Source organism: Tetrao urogallus, assembly GCF_951394365.1.
Source record: "Tetrao urogallus genome assembly, chromosome: 6".
Lineage (NCBI taxonomy): Eukaryota > Metazoa > Chordata > Aves > Galliformes > Phasianidae > Tetrao > Tetrao urogallus.
In genome coordinates this window covers 27,670,404-27,690,792 of record NC_136819.1, presented here as the reverse complement: position 1 = coordinate 27,690,792, position 20,389 = coordinate 27,670,404, and the positions used below count along the sequence as shown (strand labels likewise).

Below are 20,389 nucleotides of genomic sequence, written 5' to 3'. Positions count from 1 at the left end.
CAGAGTGCCTGAGACAACACTAACTAGACTTTCACTAATTAGATCGAGCTCCCTCACCTTCCCTCGCTGACAGATTCTGAGGATGAAGGAAAACCACAAAATGGTATCCAGTGATGGTGTGTCAGGTGCCTGAAATTGAAGTGGGGCATGCGCTCAGGAAGTGCTTCTAATTTCTCCTTCATGACTGCCTGCTGCTCACTAAGAAGTTCTGCACTGCATTACAGCAGAACTTCATTCAGAACTGAAGACAGTCTGCAGCACTTAATAGGCAGAGATTTACATCTATCAGGCAGTTCTTTACTTCTCAAATACCCTAAAATTCCCTAATGATTAAGCGTTTCTCAAAAAATCCACAGAAGAACCCTGGTCATACATGTTCACTTATTCACTCTCCATGAAAGCTGCCAGAAAATGCAGCATTATGCCTTCCCTTCCATCTTCTCTGCAGAATCAAGGCTTTGGCTGCAGCTCCTTCAGTCCAGGTAACCAGATGGGATCCTCCCAGTCTGCAGACCAGCCACCAGGGCAACATCTGTATGGATACTAATTAGCAAGTCCACAGCCAAGTGAGGACATCAGGAAGACCAAACATGGCCATCAAGTACATAGCCATACAGCCAAGTCCTAAGGCCTGCCGGATATATCTGTGTGAACTCATTAACTCACACATCAGGTTTAGGTTAAATATCAAAAACCACTTCTTTACAAAAAGGGTTGTTAAGCACTGGAATAGGCTGCTCAGGGAGGTGGTTGAGACACCATCCCTGGATGTGTTTAAAAACCATTTGGATGTGGTGCTCAGGGACGTGATTTAGCAGAGGGTTGCTAGACGTAGGGTAGTACAGTGAAGTCGTGATTGGACTCAATTATCTTTATGATCTTTTCCAACCTGAGCAATTCTCTATGATCACCACACAGCTATCAAGTCCCAGCTCCCACTTTGCTTGCTGATACAGAGCAGTACAAGCCACAAGCCAGCTAATTCACCATGGCAGATAAGGCAGCTTTCATCAAAAGATTTCAAAGTTCTTTTCAAAGGAAGGAAGTAATCCAGCATACAAGATAGGATACTCATGAACAAAGCAAGGATGTGACTTGCCTGGCATTAGGCAGGAGGCTCAGAACAATCTTCTCCTGAACTCACCACACTGCTTATGCCCCAGGCACATTTATTCTGCCAAACAAAGCTTCTAACATCCTTTCTCTTAATTCTCTGAATACTTGTTCCCATTTTCTGCTTTTAACTGCCGCTTAATGTAGTTGTGCATAAATAAATGCTAATTAGTATTACTATTACTCCTGCACAGAAGGAGAGCATGAAAGGACAATACAAACACCAAGACTAGTCTCAGCATTGGTTTAGAGCACAGATCTCAGCTCTCTTTTCTACATTTTGTGATGACGTATTTCCGTAGTCTTGAGAGCCACGTGCCATGCAGTTAATGCATTCTGCTCACCTTTACCAGCTGAAGGTTCTGCCTTGGAACTCTACATGTAGCTGGTTGTTTTTTTGTTTTGTTGTGCAGTTTTTTTTAATGGGTACTACAAAAACAAAAGAAAGCACTAAGGCTGCAAAGTAAAGCTAGCATTCAGATGTTGAGAAATGAGAATAGAAACTTGCTTTTAGTTCGAGAGGTTCTGCCTCATCAGATTTCAAGCAGTCTTCAACCATGTGGTCAGAACTGTCCTGAACTAAGCTATGCTACTTCTCTCACACCTAGCTCTAAAACAGAGTAATTGTCAAATTAGTGCACTTACAAAAAAGGATGGAGACATCTGTCATAAGGTAGTCACACGTACTTCTAGTATTGCTGACTGAGACACATTGAATGACTTTGACTTCTTATTGTCTTAACACTGGCTATTTAAGATTTTTAGGCCCCTTTTTCTTTATCTTGATGCTAGAGACCATCCAGGGCCTCCTACTACTAGACCTGAAGTGTACCTCCTCTATTTTTGCATTTTTAATAGTTTAGACAAGGGTAATGAGCACAGTCATATGTGAAGAGCAGCAAAATAATCCTGCTTGCCTCTGAAGGATTTATTAAATTGACCTTTTGAGTTCTGTGGTGGTTAGATCATGCTGTTAATATTTTAGATGGATTTCCCACCTTGATTTACCCATATGAGTAATGAAGAAGATGAAAGCAGAAGTGCCAGAACTAGCTATTTAGGCTTTTATTTTATTATCCAGCTGTGTTAAGGGGCAGCAACAAGTCCACACATATGGGTCTGCTTAATCTGTTAAGAAAGTGAATGTAGAACAACCTAACCCTACATTCCATTCCTGATAAGGTGTTCACTGAAGGTTTACTTCACCTTTACTACAAATCTTAAACTTAAAATATACTATTAGTTTTCTATTAACCTCTGTCTTGTTTGACTTACATTTCAAAGGTTGGGTAAGGAAAGGGCAGTAAAAAGTTTGCTGATGTGTTCCAGCAGAATCAAGGGAAAAGGGCTTTGAGCTTATGGCTTGGGCATGAGACAGAGCTTTTACATGTCAAAGTATATAATAAGCAATGGCCTTATTTCACTGCTGCAAGTAAAGCTTTCTTTAGCTTTCAGTAATAATCGTACAGCTTTCTCTTAGGTTTCCTTCAAAATATTTAAGTTTGCATTTTGTTTTAATAATCTGTAAGCTTTCTGTGGTAATTTAATGATTTGATTCCAAAACAGTAGTTCAGACACTCTACTGCTTGAAACTCATTCTGTACCGACACATTTTCTCCTTGCTTATTTTAACATGACAGCATTTACTGAATGGACTCATGTCATTTTCCGTTCCAATAATTAGCAAAGGTGAAATCAATTAAGAACTAGTTTTCCTAAGAGTGTATGCGAGTCCCTCACAAATTAATTGCTGGTTCTCAGATTCATTAGAGGTTTTCTTCAAAACAAAACAAAAAAAACATCACACATGTTTTGTTGTTGATGGTGGTGGCTTTTTTTCTTTTACAGACTCATCTCACTTAGGATCCATGGTGGGCCTTGTTTGGAAATGGTCACTTGTAGCAAAAGAAACTATTGGACTCTTGCTCTGTATAATGAGGAAAGGTGAAAGATTTGCAGTGACTGAGGATGGGGACACCAGAAAATGAAGTGAAAGTTTTGCAGTTAAAGTAGTTGAACTCAGTAAAAAAAGTTTCTATCCTTGTATTTGCCATACAATTCCTGCAGAAAACACAGGAACATGGTCTTGGTTTTAGATAGAAGGTCAATTGCACTTTCTGTTTCTTATTTCTTTTCTGGCACAGGTCAAGATCCGGAATTCAGATTTACACAAGTGCTGAAGACACATGCCTTAATGAAACATCAACTTTGATCAACTTTGGGGAATGGAGGAAATACAACTTTCCCTCAGAATTGTAGGATCTTAGTCAATTGAAAAATGGAATATCCCAAATTAACAGAAATTCAGGATAAATTTGCACTTTTCCATGCTTCAGTTCTCTCTGAGCAGAAATAACAGCTCTCCTACAATTCAGTATTTTTGGCAAAGTGGAAATGTATAATCATCAAAGAAGTATGAGAAAAAAGTCAACACTTAAAAAAAAAAAGCATTCTAAATAGTGCACGCTAAAGAAAAAATAGAACATTCACTTCTTGAATACTGCAATATTTTGTTAGCAGAACACTTAAGCCATTTTTATTCATTTTCAGATCACGGAGGTTTCTTTATGCTCTTACCATTAAAATGATAGAAGTTTGAGTGCTGGCCAGGTTTGTCTTTGCCATTTCTGCTCTGCAGCCTATTCAATGAGCTTCGATGCAGGAAGTCCAAGTCTTACAGGAAGTTTAAACCAAGCCAGTAATAAACCTGCTGCATCTCTACCTCCTAACCCTTTCTTTTTGAACATCAACAGGCTGTCAAAAACATTAAGGGCTGAGACAGGAGATTTGACTCTTGGCTCTGACTTGGCAGTACGTTCTGGTTCTGTTTCCCCTTCTGTAAGCACTACTACAGATCTGAAACAGCAAAAAACAAAAAAGAGAGAGAAAGAAAACAGCTGTGCCCACCTCAGCCAAAGCAGCAGAGAAATGATTACAGTTCTTGTGCATCAGGTGGTATGCGTTGCCTTTGTACTCTTTGCCCAGCTCTTCCATAATTTTATCCACATCCTCTTCTGTGAAGTCTGTGGTGCCTAGTGCGATGGATTCTCTAGTAAAAGCAAAGCACAACAGGAAACATGGAAAGCTTGAATGAAGAGAGTGATATGTCACCAGGAAAAAGGAAATGATAAGGCAATGGCAAGAAGGCCAGGTGTAAGTCATCAACATGCATATCTGGGGCTATCAGACAGATTCTTACTTAAAAAAATGGCATGCTAATATCCTCAAGTTTATCCGCAAAGCAGATTACAGCACAGAAGCAGCCCCCAGAGCCTTCTGCTCACCACCAGGGACATCTCAGTTCTTGGGGTCTGCTTGTTTCCCCCTATATCCATAGCTGCTCAGCAGAAAATCACAGTAGGACAGTGGAGACAGTTTTCCCGTCATAGAGATGTTTTCCATGGTATGGGCCACAAAGGAGCAGACAGAGCTTTATGTGGGAACATATTGCTTCTCTCAGTATTCACTCAATAGTGCTTGTTCTTCTAAAGTCTGCAGCACCACCAATGTAAACCCATAGCCTGTGAAAGTCAAGTCCCATCTTCTGAGGGCAGTTCCTTGAACCACAGCCCCAAAGCCCAAGCACCTTGAACAACCCCTTAATGAAGTATCCTCTCAGACTCCTCTAGTAAGCTGGCCTGTCTTTTGTGACAGCGTAAGTATAAACACAAGAGATGACTTCTGCAATATCCATAACAAGGTGATGCTCATAAAAAGAGTAGTTTTTTATTTCCCCATGCACTGGCTCTGTATAACACAGTTATTTCCATTCTTGCTGATAGGTAAAACCAGGAGCACGGAAAGGAAAGAAAATGAGAAGAGAGAACTACACTGATTTATAACTATACTTTTAAACCCTTCTAAACACACTTCAGCACCACTCCTCATTTGGTGTAAGTTTTATCAGCCATCAAGAACCCCTGCAGAGCTCCATTTGAACAAGGATTGTGTAAAGGAGGCAGTGAGAGTGCTAATGAGAGAGAAGGGGGGAAAGGACTCCCTGCTCTCCCTACAGAGACAGCTACTAGCAGGGAAAGAAAATGTAGAAAAGGGCCCTTACTTGAATTTAAAGGTCTCGCCAAGCTCTACCGCACTGCCAGGTGTGATCTCGAAAATCCCACTGAAAGGGTAGGGATGCCCTCCATAGGCAAACTCTGACAAGGAAAGAAAACAGACAGACTGTGAGTAATCGAATGAACTCTGTGTCAGGATGGCAGCTGTCTTTAAAGCTCAGCATCAGCACCAGGGGCTGGGCCATTGCCAAAATCAGCTTCAGTCAGTCTCTGAAAGACATTTTCTCTGCCCAGTTACCTAGCAGCCTGAGGATACCCTCAAAGCCTCAGATCCAGAGCAGGTTCCATCAGTGCTAATACTGCTGGCTGCACTGCTAATTAGTACCTAGCACTGCTAATCTACTTCTCAGTGCCAGAAAAGCTCGCTGGGTCCACCTCTTTGTGCCTGTCCACATGGCTTCCTGTCAGTACAAAGTTGAGTGGCAGAGGCATCTGGAAATACTATGAGAGGCTGTCAGCAGTGATACTGAGCTGGGAGAAGCCTTTCCTAGAGTAGAAAGAAATCTGTCCTCTTCTTCCAGAGGGATTTGCAGGCAGCTATGAGGAATTCTTTGCTGGAAAAAAAGCCCAAGCTAATTACATTCTGCTGCCTTAGCATGTGGGTTGAGCCTGGAGGCCCCTCCATGTTATATGGGCCATCTCACATGGCCTATGAAAGCTACTGTGCTTGAGACAGAGCACAGCACCCCCGGCATTTTATCTGCTACATGGCACTAGCTAAAAATACCACGAGTAAGATAATTTCAGTCAGTCCCATTTAATGCTGTTTGAAGGGAGAAACGGAAAGTCCGTGATGCTGTCCTGTCCTTTAGCTTCACTTTGCTGCATCTCTTCTCACAGACACCTTGACCACATCCCTTGGATGCTCTACTCAGCTTCAAACCACTTGGTTATTTCAAAACTTACAGACCATAGACACTGATAAAAACTAACACAAAGCTGGTTTACTCTGACACAGAATTAGCACAAACTTTCCTTATATAGATTTCAATACAGCTACTGATCCATCTCTCTTCCCCCACCCCAGACTTTCCTTCACTGCCGGTCCTTCCAATTTGATTGGTCCTTCCTGCTATTCTGCTACATGCCTGCACAAGTTATAGAGTCTGCAATTACACACTAAAGATCAAAATTGCTACTTGGTTCATGGCAGAACTGCAGAAGTTCTAGCTGGACTACCCAACAAATTAAAACAGAACTGGTCGAGTTTTTCACTGCTCAAAACGTTCTTGCCAAAAACTATAAATTTTGGATTCTTTTCCAGATCAGACCAGCCACACTGTTTTTTTCCCCATGTACTGAAGATAATGAAAGGGAAATACTTCATACCTCTGCCGTAGATCTCAATGCCAGAGTGGAAGACACCAATGCCCAAGGTGGAGGTGTATTCATTTATCCAGTACTACAGTAAGAAAAAAAATCACATTTGGAATTATTAGCAGGAAAGAAACATGCAGCCTTGCCCTAACGCATCCCTCCATCTCCTTTCCTCAAGGCAACTTCTCTTAAGGACAAGAAATATTTTTGTAATTTTTCTGAGACAAATTGTGACTCTTTATAGACTGACAGCAGTGGGCACCTTGTCAGCACAGCTGACTGGGATTACTTCTCCAAAACAGGCTCATCTAATCCTTGCCATATAAGGCATTTTCCTATATTAAGATACAAACAGACCTGAACCTTCATAAACCTGGCTCTGACAGGACATGGTCATTCATCTTTCTCCTCATTTAAATATCTTTCTCTATTTTTTCAGATTCACTTCTCTTTATCTTCCAGATCTTGAAGAGCTTGAGTTAAAGCACTCCCAGATATTTTCTGCACACTATTTTACTTCACTTCCCAACATCTTCTGCAAGTTTTAGGCAGGTTTATTTGGGCAACCAGATTTTGGAGACAAATCCATTTCTCTCGTGTGTCAGAGGAGCACCATTTAGTAGTTACCTACATCATCAGTAATTGCTTTTTAAGAAAAAAGGAGTTCTGAACATACCAGTCAACATTTTGCTCAGAGGCACATCACGTTATCAAGCAGTGTTTCAGAAGAGACTAAAGTCTGGCTGCTCCAAAATCAGGAGTGAGGCAACCACAACATTACCCAACTCTGAGACAAATTTTCAAGAGGAGCTGTTAAGCAACTGCTGCTTTGGAGTCCAGCTCTTCCTCATTAAGTATAGAGCAGAGGAGCACCACAGCACGCATGCACCACTCTTCTGCCAGCACTGCTCAGGGCCTGTTTCCACCACACCGTGAAGGACAGTGCAGACATCCAGAATTAGCTTAGCTGGGGCTTGTTTGGAGTGGGGAGCTGTGCAGCTATGCCAGGGCAGTGCTGCACTGGAGATAATGAGCCCTGCTCAGCACAAGTATTTATTAGGTTAGCTGCAGAGCTGTGCTGCTGCAGAAATGATATTTTCAGGCAATGAGTGGAAATTGCCAGCGCCTGGTGTATTTACAGTTCACTTACAGTTAGCATGCAGTGAAAACGCATCTCTAGTAAATCTCAGCAATGCAATTCCTATTGTAATCAAGCACTGCAAGGGAAGAGAGCGGCGTTCACTTGTCTCTCTGTATGATGATGAGATAGATTCATTAAGTGAAAATTCTTTTATGGGTCAGATAACAGCTTCTGGAGAAGCCACAATGATCTGCAGCATCTCTGGTGCCTGGTGACATGGAGTTCCACATAATGAACAGAACCCTCTGCTCTCAGGCAGCCAGAGGTTTGGCACACTCCATCTACCTCCTGCACTCTGCTTTCTTATGTATTTTTGATGACTGCCTTGAATGCGGTAACTCTGTAAATCACCTGGAAATGCTTTCTGCATGACCATTGCTACTCTGGAAAAACACAGTAGCTTTGATGTGAAAAGTGCTGCCCCCAGCCTGACTTGATGTGGGGTTGGCCAGTATTGATACCTTACACTGTGCTCCCCAAAATTCTTGCTTCTGGCAGTACAGCAGCTTCCTTTCCTTACAGCAAGCCCTGTAATACTTCTTGTTCTTTGAGTTTTGGTATCATAGATCATTTATTAGTGCAGGATACCTGACCCAACCTAGACCCCTTCCCACTGCTCTCTTCAATTTTTGTAGATCCTCTATTTAACTCATCACTGAATCATGCAAACTCTCGGGTCTGGACACACCAGAGCACTAAACCAGAGCTAGATCAAGCAGCCCTCAATATCCACCAGCTGAGATGAGACATGAGCAGCACGTCCTCTTCTTGAGCAGCGCACCGGTGTTTGGGGATGGATGCCCCCTTGTTTTCTGCTGCCTTTCTCCACAGACCTCTGTCTCCCTGCCCACTGCAGGAGGGTTACCCCTGCTCCTATGGTGGAAGGAGATGTATATGGGAAGAATCCATATGATACCAGCCACAACTGCTAAGGAGCCCAAGACCATCTCACATGGGCAGCAAGGGCATGCCCTCAGTTCAGTTCTTTCATCTCCCAGTCTCGTGGGTTAATACCTCAGGCTCTCAGATAGCATCAGTAAGAGTCACAAAAATACTAGTTTCTGCAGTCCCACAGTAACTGCTTCCAGAGGGTAAGGTAAGTAGGTTACCTTCTCCCCCCGGCTGAGCTATTGGCTCACAGCAATAATACAAGTGCAACATACCAGGGTCACACCAGCTGCTTTGCTTACAGGAGTAACTAATAAGATCTTTTCAAATCAGAAATGTTCTTGCATATTAGCTAGTCAGGCTATCCGCAGAGGCCATGCTGCATCTGGCTTCTGTATTTCAAGCAAAGAATTTAAATTGAAATCCACTTTCAAATACAGTTTTCCCTTCTTCCTTGTTAAAGTCCATGTTGCATCCAAACAAATAAGCAAACAAAGAAGAAAAATAATGCACTAAATACAACCGCCTCATATAAGCAGAGCACTGTCATGACACAAGCCCATCCCGTCCTCCACCTGCCTGCACCATTCTTGTTCCCAGCATGGCCATAGCCCCAGAACAACCCCTGCCCAACCAAGGGAGCTGAGACAGGCTGCAGACAGCAGGACAGCTAGTGAGGAGGCTCCACCAAAGGGGAAGGGAGAGAAACAGAAGTATTTCTCTGCTATGCCAGGTGCTGAAGGATTACAGCCATAACACAGACTTTTCTGTATTTAAATGATGTGTTCTTTAGTATGAAACCTTTTATTGAACAATTATGGACAGAACTGTGACAACCTCAGCCATACTTAAATTTCAAGCAAGCAAAAACACTTTTTAGTGTTTTCTTTCAAATAACCTTAATAACACAGGGGTGTTATTGAAGTGTGATCTGATTTGCATCTTAGATAATACTGAAGATTTTTATTTGCAGTCAACTATTATCAAGAGCAAAATGCAAAGCAGCTCTGAATCATTGCTGCTGTCCTCAGCTCACCCCTATCTCCAGGGTACTGCAGAATGTGCCTTCAGTGTACGACTGAACATGCAGCAACCACTGCCTGGCACTGGGGCACAGCCCACAGCTTGTCTCAGGAGGAAACTACGCTGAAGTGAACATGTCAGTCACTTGCAGAGCTGGAAAAAAGAATCCAAGCCAGATTTGAAATCCAGTTTGTAGACATAAGCACGAGCCAGCCTCGTTTTCCAAAGGCTTTGCAGTTCTGAGCATATGAATAGCAGCAACAGTCAGCAAATACACATCTCTTGAGTAAATTGGCTATTGCTTAGATTAAAAAAAAAAAAAAAAAAAAAAATCTGCAGCCTGTTCTGAGCCAGATGAAAGAGCTGGGGGATTGAATTCAGCAGGATCTTAGAGGGACTTGTGATTCATATCTGCATTGCATGCTGCCTGCAAAATCATGCTGTAAAGCCTATACAGAAGGACTTGGACCATTCTGTCTTGTTTCCATCACAAACCAAGACAAAGAACAGCTCAGAAGGGAAGAGAGGCAAGGATGAAGGCAAACAGACTGCAGCTGCTTCAGAAAAGCAGGAGACAGCCCAGGAATCAAATTCAAACCAGAGAGGAACCTCTTCCCATTTGCATTTTGCAGTGTATCAGTTAAGATCTTTTAATGCAGGTCCCTGATGATGTAGAATTTGGAATTTTCCAGTTTTAATTCAAGCCATCCCTGATTTCATGGTTAGTTTGCTTCAGTGTTCCAAACGTCTGGTGAGATAGCTAAGATTCGGGAGACGCTCTGAGTCAGTTGTTATGTTATCTATTTTATTCATCTTTACTCCTCGGAAATAGAAGTGAAAGTCTTATTGGGATGGGAAACTATATCTCATATTTGCAGATAAGAAACTAAAGAGCTTCATTATGCCTCTGTTAGTTTGATACAAAGAAGCAGATAGTGCAGCACTTGCAGATAATGCCACCCTTTGACTTTCCAGAGCATGAGTTTTTAAGAACTGCTACTGAAAACATAGGTTTCCAGAAAGAGAGATCCATCTATATTTCAATTCAATCTTCGGTTGATGCCATACTATAACATCAAAATTTTTATCACTGTTTTTTCTTTATCTGCCCTATTTTAGACCATTATTTTCTGTGGCATCATCAGATTCTTCCCAGCATTCCTGTACCAAGCAGTCCAACCTAACTAGCTCCCTTGAGACTAGAGACAAGACTGTCCATAGGACAGGGCAGCTGGCTCACTGCAGTAGAGAGCCTTGGCTTGTCAGATCCAACTGCAGGACACCCAGGGCTCTAGCTGCTATTGGTATGCTCCATGAAAGGAGTCTGACCAACAAGAAGCATTTCTTCTTTCCTCTGCATTTATTAGATATACCATGCAGCCTTTTCCTGGTATTGTAGTGCTTGGCCCTGCCATTACCTTACCTAGGCAACTTCAGGAAAACATGCTACGAAGTGTGAATGGTCATAAATGTACTGGTCAGTCATATATCAAACACCAGAAAAATTCATCTGTGCTGTTTAAGCTCAAGCCAAAAGCCAGTATTAAACAGAACATCTGATTGATGCAGGAGACCTGCCAGAGAGCAATAAAGTGGTACCTTGGCACTATTTTCTGACATGTATTGATCCAGATCTGAGAGATGAGAGCACAAACAACAAAGCTACAGAGGAAACTAGAGAACATCATTTCAGGAAATCCATGAGTGAAATCTGAGCCCTCTAAGGCCAGATACAAATGCTCAGCAACTTCAAAAGAGTTTCAGTTTCCCCCTGTGAATTTTTCTACAAACCAAACCAAAATCTAGAATGTCGGGCCTGCAGAGGTGGAAGGAAAGAGCCTAAAACAGCTCACAGAATATTCTCTGAATAATGGTTGCAGTAGTGAAGGAAGCATTATCTCAACTATAGACATGAAGAACAGCAGGCTTCCTGTAGATCTTTGTCAAGGCACTTTACTCATATTATGGCAGTATTCACTAGTGTCCCACAGCCCCAAGCATGCACACAGCTCTGCTAATATGTCCACGTCCTTCTGCTGTTCATTCCTTCTGGCCCACAGCTCTAGTAATAAAAAATCATCATCATCATCATCATCATGTGGAATGACAATTATATAGCATGGCTGCTGTAAGTTTTCTTTGGCAATTGGATGAGACCCAAGCTCATTTCAGTGTGACCTGTGTCTCTTTTACACTCGCTTCCCCAGAGGGTCAAGGTTTTTATATTAACCAAATCTAAAATGCTATTTCCCTAATACACTGTGAATACAGATTAAGCATAAAAGGATTTAAATGCATGCACGCAGAACAGCAACTGAAAAAGAAGCTTAACAGGATATTGAGAAGAAGAGTGATGACAGAGGCCTGTCTTTGGTAGTTTATACCTGGGAAAAGCTGTCTGGATAGGTGCTCACCCTGTAGAACTCACAGAATATGACTCTTCTCAGTTGGAAGATCACCTTCTATGCCGTGCTCTCTTTGTTGCTGGCAAAAGGGATCAGATCGCTCTAAATCTTATTAGCCAAAAGCCTCTGTTTTACTCAGGTATGCTAACTTCACTTAAATGCCAGACAATGTTAAAGAAACACAATACTGCAGTAAGCAGTTCTCTTACAAACCAAACCCACAGATCAGTCTCCAGTTGTGATAGGTAACAGCAGGCAAGTCTCAAGAAAAACAATTCATAGAGAGCAGTCACTGGCACCTTTGTGAACAACCAGTGGCAGAACTGATCAAAGCCTGGGAAACTCCAGGGTTTCCTACAGGAGAGCAACCGAGTGCAGAGAAGGCTGCAGCCTCAGTGCAACTGGAGAGCTTGATGTGGCACTTAGATGGAAGGCCATACATGAGAAGACTCCACTTCAGATTTGGACATTAAGACTTTTTAGAAGAACTGGCTGGAGGTACTTCAGGGTCCCTCAGAGCAGGGTCACACCGCAGAAAGAAAAACGCAAGGCACCTCTTTGTGCAGCTGACCGCTCCAGTGCATTTTGGTTGAGAGGGGTTTAAACTTCCTAGCCTGGCCCTTCTCAGCTTCTGTTGAGGGCAGTTTCTCACTCTTCTTGGTAATACATCTTAGTAAACAGGGAATCTTCCAGACAATTACAGCCTGAATTTACAGTTTATGATGCTAAATGTATTCCTCCTACAACCCCATAAAATGCTAAGCTAAGAGAAGAGACAAAGCAACACAACACGTCAGAGTGGCCTTTTGCCAGCACAGAATCACCTGCACTCTGGGGAGGTAAGACAGGCTAGACACCTACAGGACCGTGAGAGCCAACTGTCATAAGCAGCTCTTATATTTTTCAGCCAGGCTCTGCTCAGGATTCTTTTCCTCTCAAGCTAGTTTAAATACATTCTTTAGCTGTTTCTTCAGGAGGAATTTCTTTGAAGCTTGCTGTGGTTTTTCAGACATCATGATACATTTCTGAATTGCCCGATGGATGAACCAGTGCTAAAATCTTAGCAATCATGAAACATAAAGGGCTTATTTCTGTGGCTTCTGAACTCCACATGTGGATTAAAAACTGATGTTGCTGTTGAGGGAGAGTTGGAAATCTACTTATGCTTCAATGTTGTGACATAATGTGATTTTACTGGAAGAACAGCAGGACAGAATAACATTAATCATGCTGCAGAAAGGAAATAACATGCATCTGAGCTGTTAACTTCTGGGTATATTCTGAACATTATACACTTAAAATTATGAAAAAAAAATTAGCTTCAGTGTTTTCACTTACCACTTCATCCTACAAAAGGGCAGGCATAGTCCTGGCTCAGCATACTAACATCACTTGACGACTCTTACAATCATTGACTTTCTCCATTGCCACTCCACTTTCCAACCTATTGCACTGATGGCATACATCATCCTGAACAGAGCTTCTTTCCTGCAGCCATACCAGGGAGAAAGCTCACCCCTGGGTAACCTTTCCCTCAAGTCGCACACAATTGTAACCTGCTGCTCTGGCCAATCTGGCAAAATCTGCATTCAATGCAGCCAACTCCTGCTGGGCATACTGAACATTCATCCAACCAGTGTTTTGGAACTTGATCGGGGACCTGCCTTTCCAGTGGAGGGAGAGAGCAGCTAGCTGGCTAGATCAAGCAACTGTTTTCTGTCCCTGCAGAATGAACATCTCTGAGTCTTCTGCTACTTGCAGGTTCACACAGAAGCTGCAGGAGTCAACTCACAAGATCAAGGGTTTGTCACAGCAGTCATGACACCAATAGCTCAGTTTGGGCATCTGTATTCATAACACGATGTTTGTAGTAAATTATTTGTGCCATATGAGAAGCAATATGCCCTTTTCCCAACCTCTACCTGCTTCCCTTAACCTCAGTTTTGAGTACGCCTGAAGGAGGCCAGGGTGGGTATGCAAGTATCTGAGGGAAGCACTGAAAGGTTGTTGCTAGAGATGGGTAAACTCAATAACCCTTGCAGAAAGGCTTTCCCTGCTATTGCACACCACTTCACATGCTCCATCTCCTTAGTTCTGAGAACATCCCTGTACAATCAATCTCAAGAATATGAAGCTAGAAGGAAAAAAAAGAGCCCATTTGTAGGATTATACTGAAGTGTTTTAACTCCTGGGTTAGCCTTAAAACTCTGCCCCTCTTGCAGTATACCACTGAGTGTCAGTAAAGTCACTGCTTCAAGTGATACAGTCTATACGGTTGGAATTAGGTCCATTCTCAGTCTTAGGGCAGCCATATTTTTGAACATATTTTCTGATAAAGCTCTTATGCACAGTGAATTCTCTGCTTCACAGATGTACCTCATTTGCTGTCTGTGTACAAACCAAGTTCACAGCATAAAGGGAATTGAACTCTCTTGAAAAAGTCAGACGATGTAGGTAAGTTATACAAAGTATTTGTTCACATGCAGTAGAATTATTCTCATGTTGCAGGACTGAATTAGTTGCTTTATGACTCACACATATTAGTCATTTTCCACTTGGACAAAAGAAAGTGAGGTTAGAAGGGGGAAAAAGGCAAGAAATACACCTGGAGAACTTGTGTATGCTATGAACTCAGCTAAGTGCCAGTACCTTTCCCTGAGATGCATTCACAATGACAAATTGAGAAGTTTTCAGAAAGAACAGCTAAGTGATCACAGACTGACTTAAGAGAATTAATACAAAAGAGTTAATAGCTTGGCAAGGCAATGACTACAGATGAGAAATTTGCAAACATTTGACATGAATTATGCAAGAAGACTTTTGAAGAATGGTACAAAAGAATTCAAGTAGGAGTATCGCATTTATCGCACTCAGTTTAAAATGAAGTGAGACTTAAGCTAACTATTCTTGAGTTTTCTGGCAGTAAGAAAGCACAAGGAAAGATTTATATGACCGAAAACTATATTAACAAAACATTAGTGTGCCTGTGCATGGCGAAGTATTGAATGGCCTGAAACATTTTACACTGGTAGTATCTAGGAAGCTATTAACATTCTCAGCTGAGCATATTTTGGATCCTGTGTACCTATGTGCATTGGAAGCCCTCAGTGCAGTCCATTGGGCAAGTCAGGAAGCAGGTTTCCCAAAGACCATATTAGCTGACTCATGCAAAACCACAGGGAGATTAATAACCTACAGTCCAGTTTACCACAGGGCCTCTGAAGTGTGAGTGCAGACTGTAGAATTATTAGGCAAGTCATGGCCAAACTAGAGCCAGCAGCATGGCCTCAGGGCTCTGTGCTTCACCTTTCCATTCAACAGCTTTCCTCAAGAGCTGGCACATTCAAGAGGCTGCCCAACTCTGTGGTCCTTCACCACCTCTGTCCAGAAGCTAGTCCTGTCTTGACAGGCAGTAGTACAGAAGGAAAAGTGACATTTAGTGTATCCTTTGAAAATGTGGTTTCCAGTCTATGTATCAAGTTTGCTTAGACCCAAATATTTGCCTTTGTTGGGAAAACCAGGCCATAGGTAACATGCACCCTGAGCTCTCCATAGAGCAGCTAATTGTCAGACATCTGCAGCTTGGCTCTGAGGTGCTCAAATACACAGTGATTCTCTCTGCTCTGGCAGATTTGTAGCAGGAATTTGAACTTCAGCCTGTCACATCCAAGATGAACACCATAATCATTAACTATAGCTTCTCCACCAGTGTGATGTATGTGCACGTAAACAGGCCCATCAGGAGAGAAAGAGATCCATGCCACCATATAAACAGGCAGTTAAGGATTCTCTGCCAGAGGCTCTCACCCTACTCAGGTACCTGAATTTCTCTCCTTTAGTGGCCAAGTATTCATACAACACTGATTCTTCTGCTCTGTCCTGTTTTCCCTAAGGCTGCTTCTGCCTAGCCAGAACACATATACTTGTGTTGGAACGCCAACTGCCCATGTCTGACCAAGTAGGGCAGATTTTCTTGAATCTTCTTTTCTTATACACTCTCCATCCATTAGTAATTCAAGAATGAACTACTGTTCAGCAGGATCCAGTTCATGGGTACAGCCATCAGAGCCTCTTGGAGCCCTTCTGCACAAACGATGATTCTTTCAGTTATTCCAACACTTACCTAGACAGCCAAATCATCCAAATATACTTAATCTTCATTTCATATCAACAGCCTTGCTTATTTACAAGACTACCATCATTTCTGCATTATAGCTTACTCCATTAATAATTTCACCAAGGACATGTATCTCCTAGATACAAAAAGCAGTGACATCTGCTCTCTTTACACTAAGAAAGTAGTTAAAGCAACTTCTGACTTCTGCTAAGTTCTTATATGGATAACTACTCAGAGAAGGTTGAGGTAACAAGGTCCTTGTAAATTACAGCCATCACAAAGGGACAAGAAGTCTCTTCATAATGTCACCAAAGAGCCAGGAGCACCTCAGGCAGTGAAATAAGCAGACCTTTTGTTCCATTCCTTTCATAAAAAACAGAACAGCATACTACTTTCTACCTGTTTTGCAGAATCTCAAAGGAGGCAGCGGACAACTTCAAAGGAATCTGCTGGCTGGCAGGCTAGGATTTGTTAGACAAATGCTGACTTCTTCAGCAGTAAGGTGTTAATAAGAAAAGGTACATCAACTTTAAAGTAAAGAAAATTATTGTCCAAAAGAAAACTATCTTAGCTTCAAATAGGAGACCAAAGTGCGTTCATACATCCATACACAAAACACCGAAGGACTGTATGGACAATCCCATAGGTAGAATGTCAAAAAAGGACATGAGATTCATATTCTGCTGTAAGTCCATGGACATCGACTTCACCTTGGAGTTCCTAATGGCAACAGCAGCACCTTACAGCCAGGAGTTACACCTACTGCTAGTGAACATGGATCCCCTTGGGCAATAAAGTAACCATTAAAAACAAACAAAACAAAACAAAACAAAACAAAACCAACAATACATTCTCTAGATCTCCTGCCCATACAAGTGCTGTGTAAGGCCATAAATCAAGTTCAGTGCTTACATGCCATACAGACCTGTAAATTCTCATTCTGACCTTCTCACCCACTTGCCAGGAGCAATTGTGCCCGTGAGTCAGCAGCAGCTGTCAGAAGACAGGGGTGTGGGCTGCTTGCGCCCAAGGAAGCCATACTCCCTGCTGGCTTTGGTGGAACATTTTCAAAATATCTCACTACGCCCATGATAGAAATTGGCCGGGTGCCATTAACATTAATTTGCTATTGCAAAAATCAATATTTATCTCTAAGCTTCTAAGAAGGGAATCTGTTCTGCAGCATGGATGGGGGAAACCCTTTAACTGTGCAAGCTGAGATTTTTCCTGGAGAGGTTCCAGGGGCCATGCCTAGCTGGCAGTGTTTCTAACCAGCTTAGCTTAGGAAAATACAGGGAAACACAGCCTTCCTCAGCAAGCCTTGTCCTTTTTTCCTATGCTGCTTTGTCCTGTCTTGGATAAAACTCTTCAAATACAGTGCCAGTTCTAAACTGTGCCTCATCTCTCTGCATTGTCTTTTCCTACGAGAGAAAGGATATGGGTACATTTGTGCCATAATCATGAAGTCTCTGTCTGCATCACAATTACTGAAGAAGTGCATTGCAGTGATGCTTCTATATTAAAATTTAAGGGACAAAGCGGAAGCCAAGGAACTCAGCCATAGCAGTGATGAAACATCGCTGTGCCGTGGGAATTCAAATACACCTTCCCCAAAAGGCCAATTCCCGCCGCTTTGAAGAGGACTATACAAGAGCAGAGCAAAGAACATTTCCTTACGAAGGTCACTGTCTAAAAAAATGGGTTGCCGTGTAACCTAGTCTAATGTCACACTGGTTTTTGGAGTACCTGTCTACTACAAAGCACAAAACTGATAGCAAAACAGCAAGCACAGAAATGCAGATAGTGACTCCTCTATAACTCATGACCAAATGGCTTCCACACTGGGTAATTTTAGCACTATTTAGAATGACTGAAAACAACACTAGCCACTAATACTGTAGGAAGTCTGAGTAATCATTTCTAAATGGTGACACTCAACTTTGGATGCTGACAAACAGCTTTGAGGATACTTTATCCCCCATATGAAGATGCAAGAGAGTGATTAATACATGCAGCATGACATGATGGTTGGGAAAAAATTAAAAAGCTGTGGGAGTTTCTTAATGACTCTCATGCAATATGCTGTACTCTGGTTTGCTTGAGGGCTACAGGGGATTTATTTTTCTTCAAGGATTCCCACTGTCTTTATTTAATAAGCTGCAATGAATGTGTGGCTCTAATGCCATTTAATGGTGATCCATTATCAAAAGATGGGAATGGCAGATAGTTCCAGAGCTTAGCAACAAATATTCAGCATTTATTACTATGAAGACACTGTTTTGGGTGAAAATCATGTAATTTCAGGTTGAAACATGGCCATCTGCATGGCTCTCCAGTGGGACAGACTCTGTGATTGTTTCCCACAAGAGTCACACCCCCACCACAGGGACAGGCACAACCATGCCACATGTGCAACTTCTATGGAAAACACTAAACCTGTCTTCTCTCCTCCCTCCAAAAACCACAGCATTTGTGAGACCAGTGTTGAAATATCACTCAGGCTGCTTTAAGTAATTCCATCTACTGGGTATAGTAAAAATTTTAGACTAATGCTAAAACATAACTTCTATGCTAGTCCACTGTGCACATGCCTAGAAGAAAATCTGAAACGACCATGCAATTCAGCAGGCTGGTTTTTCCATGGACATGCATTTCATAATACCTGTACATCTGAAACACAAATAGTGAGATCAAGGATTGAAGGGGAAAGGCAGGATAAGGAAACAGATGAGGAAGATCAAGGAGAATAGTTTACCTTATGTAATAAATTTCACCAGTAATATCCCACCTCACTCTCCCAGTTTTATTTCTCTATCAAAGTCCATTAGATACTACAATTGTATTTTGGCTTCTATTTATTTTAGTTAAAAGGGAAATGATTGAATATCTGTACCACAGCAGGCAAATGGTACCATCTGTCAGATTCCTCAGAGGTCTGCCAAAAAATTTTCCTGCACGCAGAGTAGAAGCTAATCTGAACTGTGGCCAGGCCAATACAGGAGAACAGGGTAAACACTGTAAATGCCTCATCTAGCTCACAACATCTTCTAGTATCAAAGACATCTGCTCTCAGATTAAACTCTCCCTATAATTTACTTCTTTCGAGAACCATCTAGATGCTCAGATACCTATGACAGAAAAACCAAGGCCTTACTCTGTCTCAGCTGACAAGGATCCATAGCTCTCAAAAGCAAACTAACTCATTTCTAGGAGTGAAGCAGAACACTCCCATTTTGATTAGTACTAAAAATAAAAACCCGTGTAACAATAGGTCACTGAACTCAATAGACAAGTTCTGTGAATGCTCAAAAATGCTGCCCTGACAGGCAGAGACCTGAGAAATTACCACTCTTTCTAAAGCAATCCACTGGCTCTATGCAATGTTCAGACAGTAAGGCAGGAGAACACAAGCAGAACTCTACGCAACTGGACCCCACTGAGATACGGACATAACTCTCACAAAAGATGAAGGAGATTGTGCAGCAGATGTGGATCTCATTTCTTTCACTAAATCTGTAAGTTAGTTATCTTGGAGACCAAAAGAAAAATGAAGATTTTTAATCCTATATGAGAAGGAAATATCTGGACACTGAAGGAATGAAAGTCACTGAAGTGACGAGTGGATAGATTTGAGACCATTCAGTTCCCACTCCATTTATCTGCCTTCTCCCGAGTTAGATAAATGCATATAAGAGGAAAAACACATTTGTCAAACAAATAAGATCAGCAGCCCAGATACTGTATTTCATCTTATGGTAAACCTTTTTTTGCGCTATGAAATGTAAGCTTGGTATCATTTATATAATTCCTTTTACTGTTTTTTCCCTTCACACTTCAGAATATTCCTCAGCTTCTCTGCCAGTGAAAAAGATCCAAACAATTTTAAAAAAGTAATCCATATAAAACTTCAGAGAGGGAACAAAGGTGTAACTGACTGGACACTACAACCAAAGGAATGTTTGAATCTGTGGAAGTTTTCTTCTTTCAAACAGTTAAGCCTACTCAAGCTAATAAACCAATCCCCGTTTGCATGCATCCTATCAAATCTAGTTAAAAAGTAGCTTGTGATCTCTTTGGAGCAAGAACTCTCTTGTTCCACTTTCTACAGTGTCTTCATGAAATACAGTGAAAATCCAGTTCATAGCTGGGTCTCATAGTTACTGTCAAATAATTTATTAACAGCAGGTGAAGGCAGATACCAGCAGTCAACAGGAGAGTGTTGACTCATCCAAGTGAAGAATATAGTTAAAACTTGCACAAGAAATGGTATGTATTTGTTCACATGTACAAACACACATAGAATTGCACCAGA

The 20,389-nt window shown here is 41.8% G+C and overlaps 1 protein-coding gene across 1 annotated transcript in view; it reads right to left on the bottom strand.

Annotated features, from left to right (window-relative positions):
• LOC306948238 (deubiquitinase DESI2-like) overlaps positions 1–20,389 on the bottom strand; it is a gene marked incomplete at both ends in the record, with an annotated part of 52,215 nt that overhangs the window by 12,737 nt on the left and 19,089 nt on the right. Inside the window, 3 exons of the mRNA XM_079537779.1 lie at positions 4,021–4,162; positions 5,174–5,267; positions 6,516–6,588. Of these exons, the coding sequence (XP_079393905.1) occupies positions 4,021–4,162; positions 5,174–5,267; positions 6,516–6,588 (309 nt within the window). The remainder of the gene's footprint in view (positions 1–4,020; positions 4,163–5,173; positions 5,268–6,515; positions 6,589–20,389) is intronic.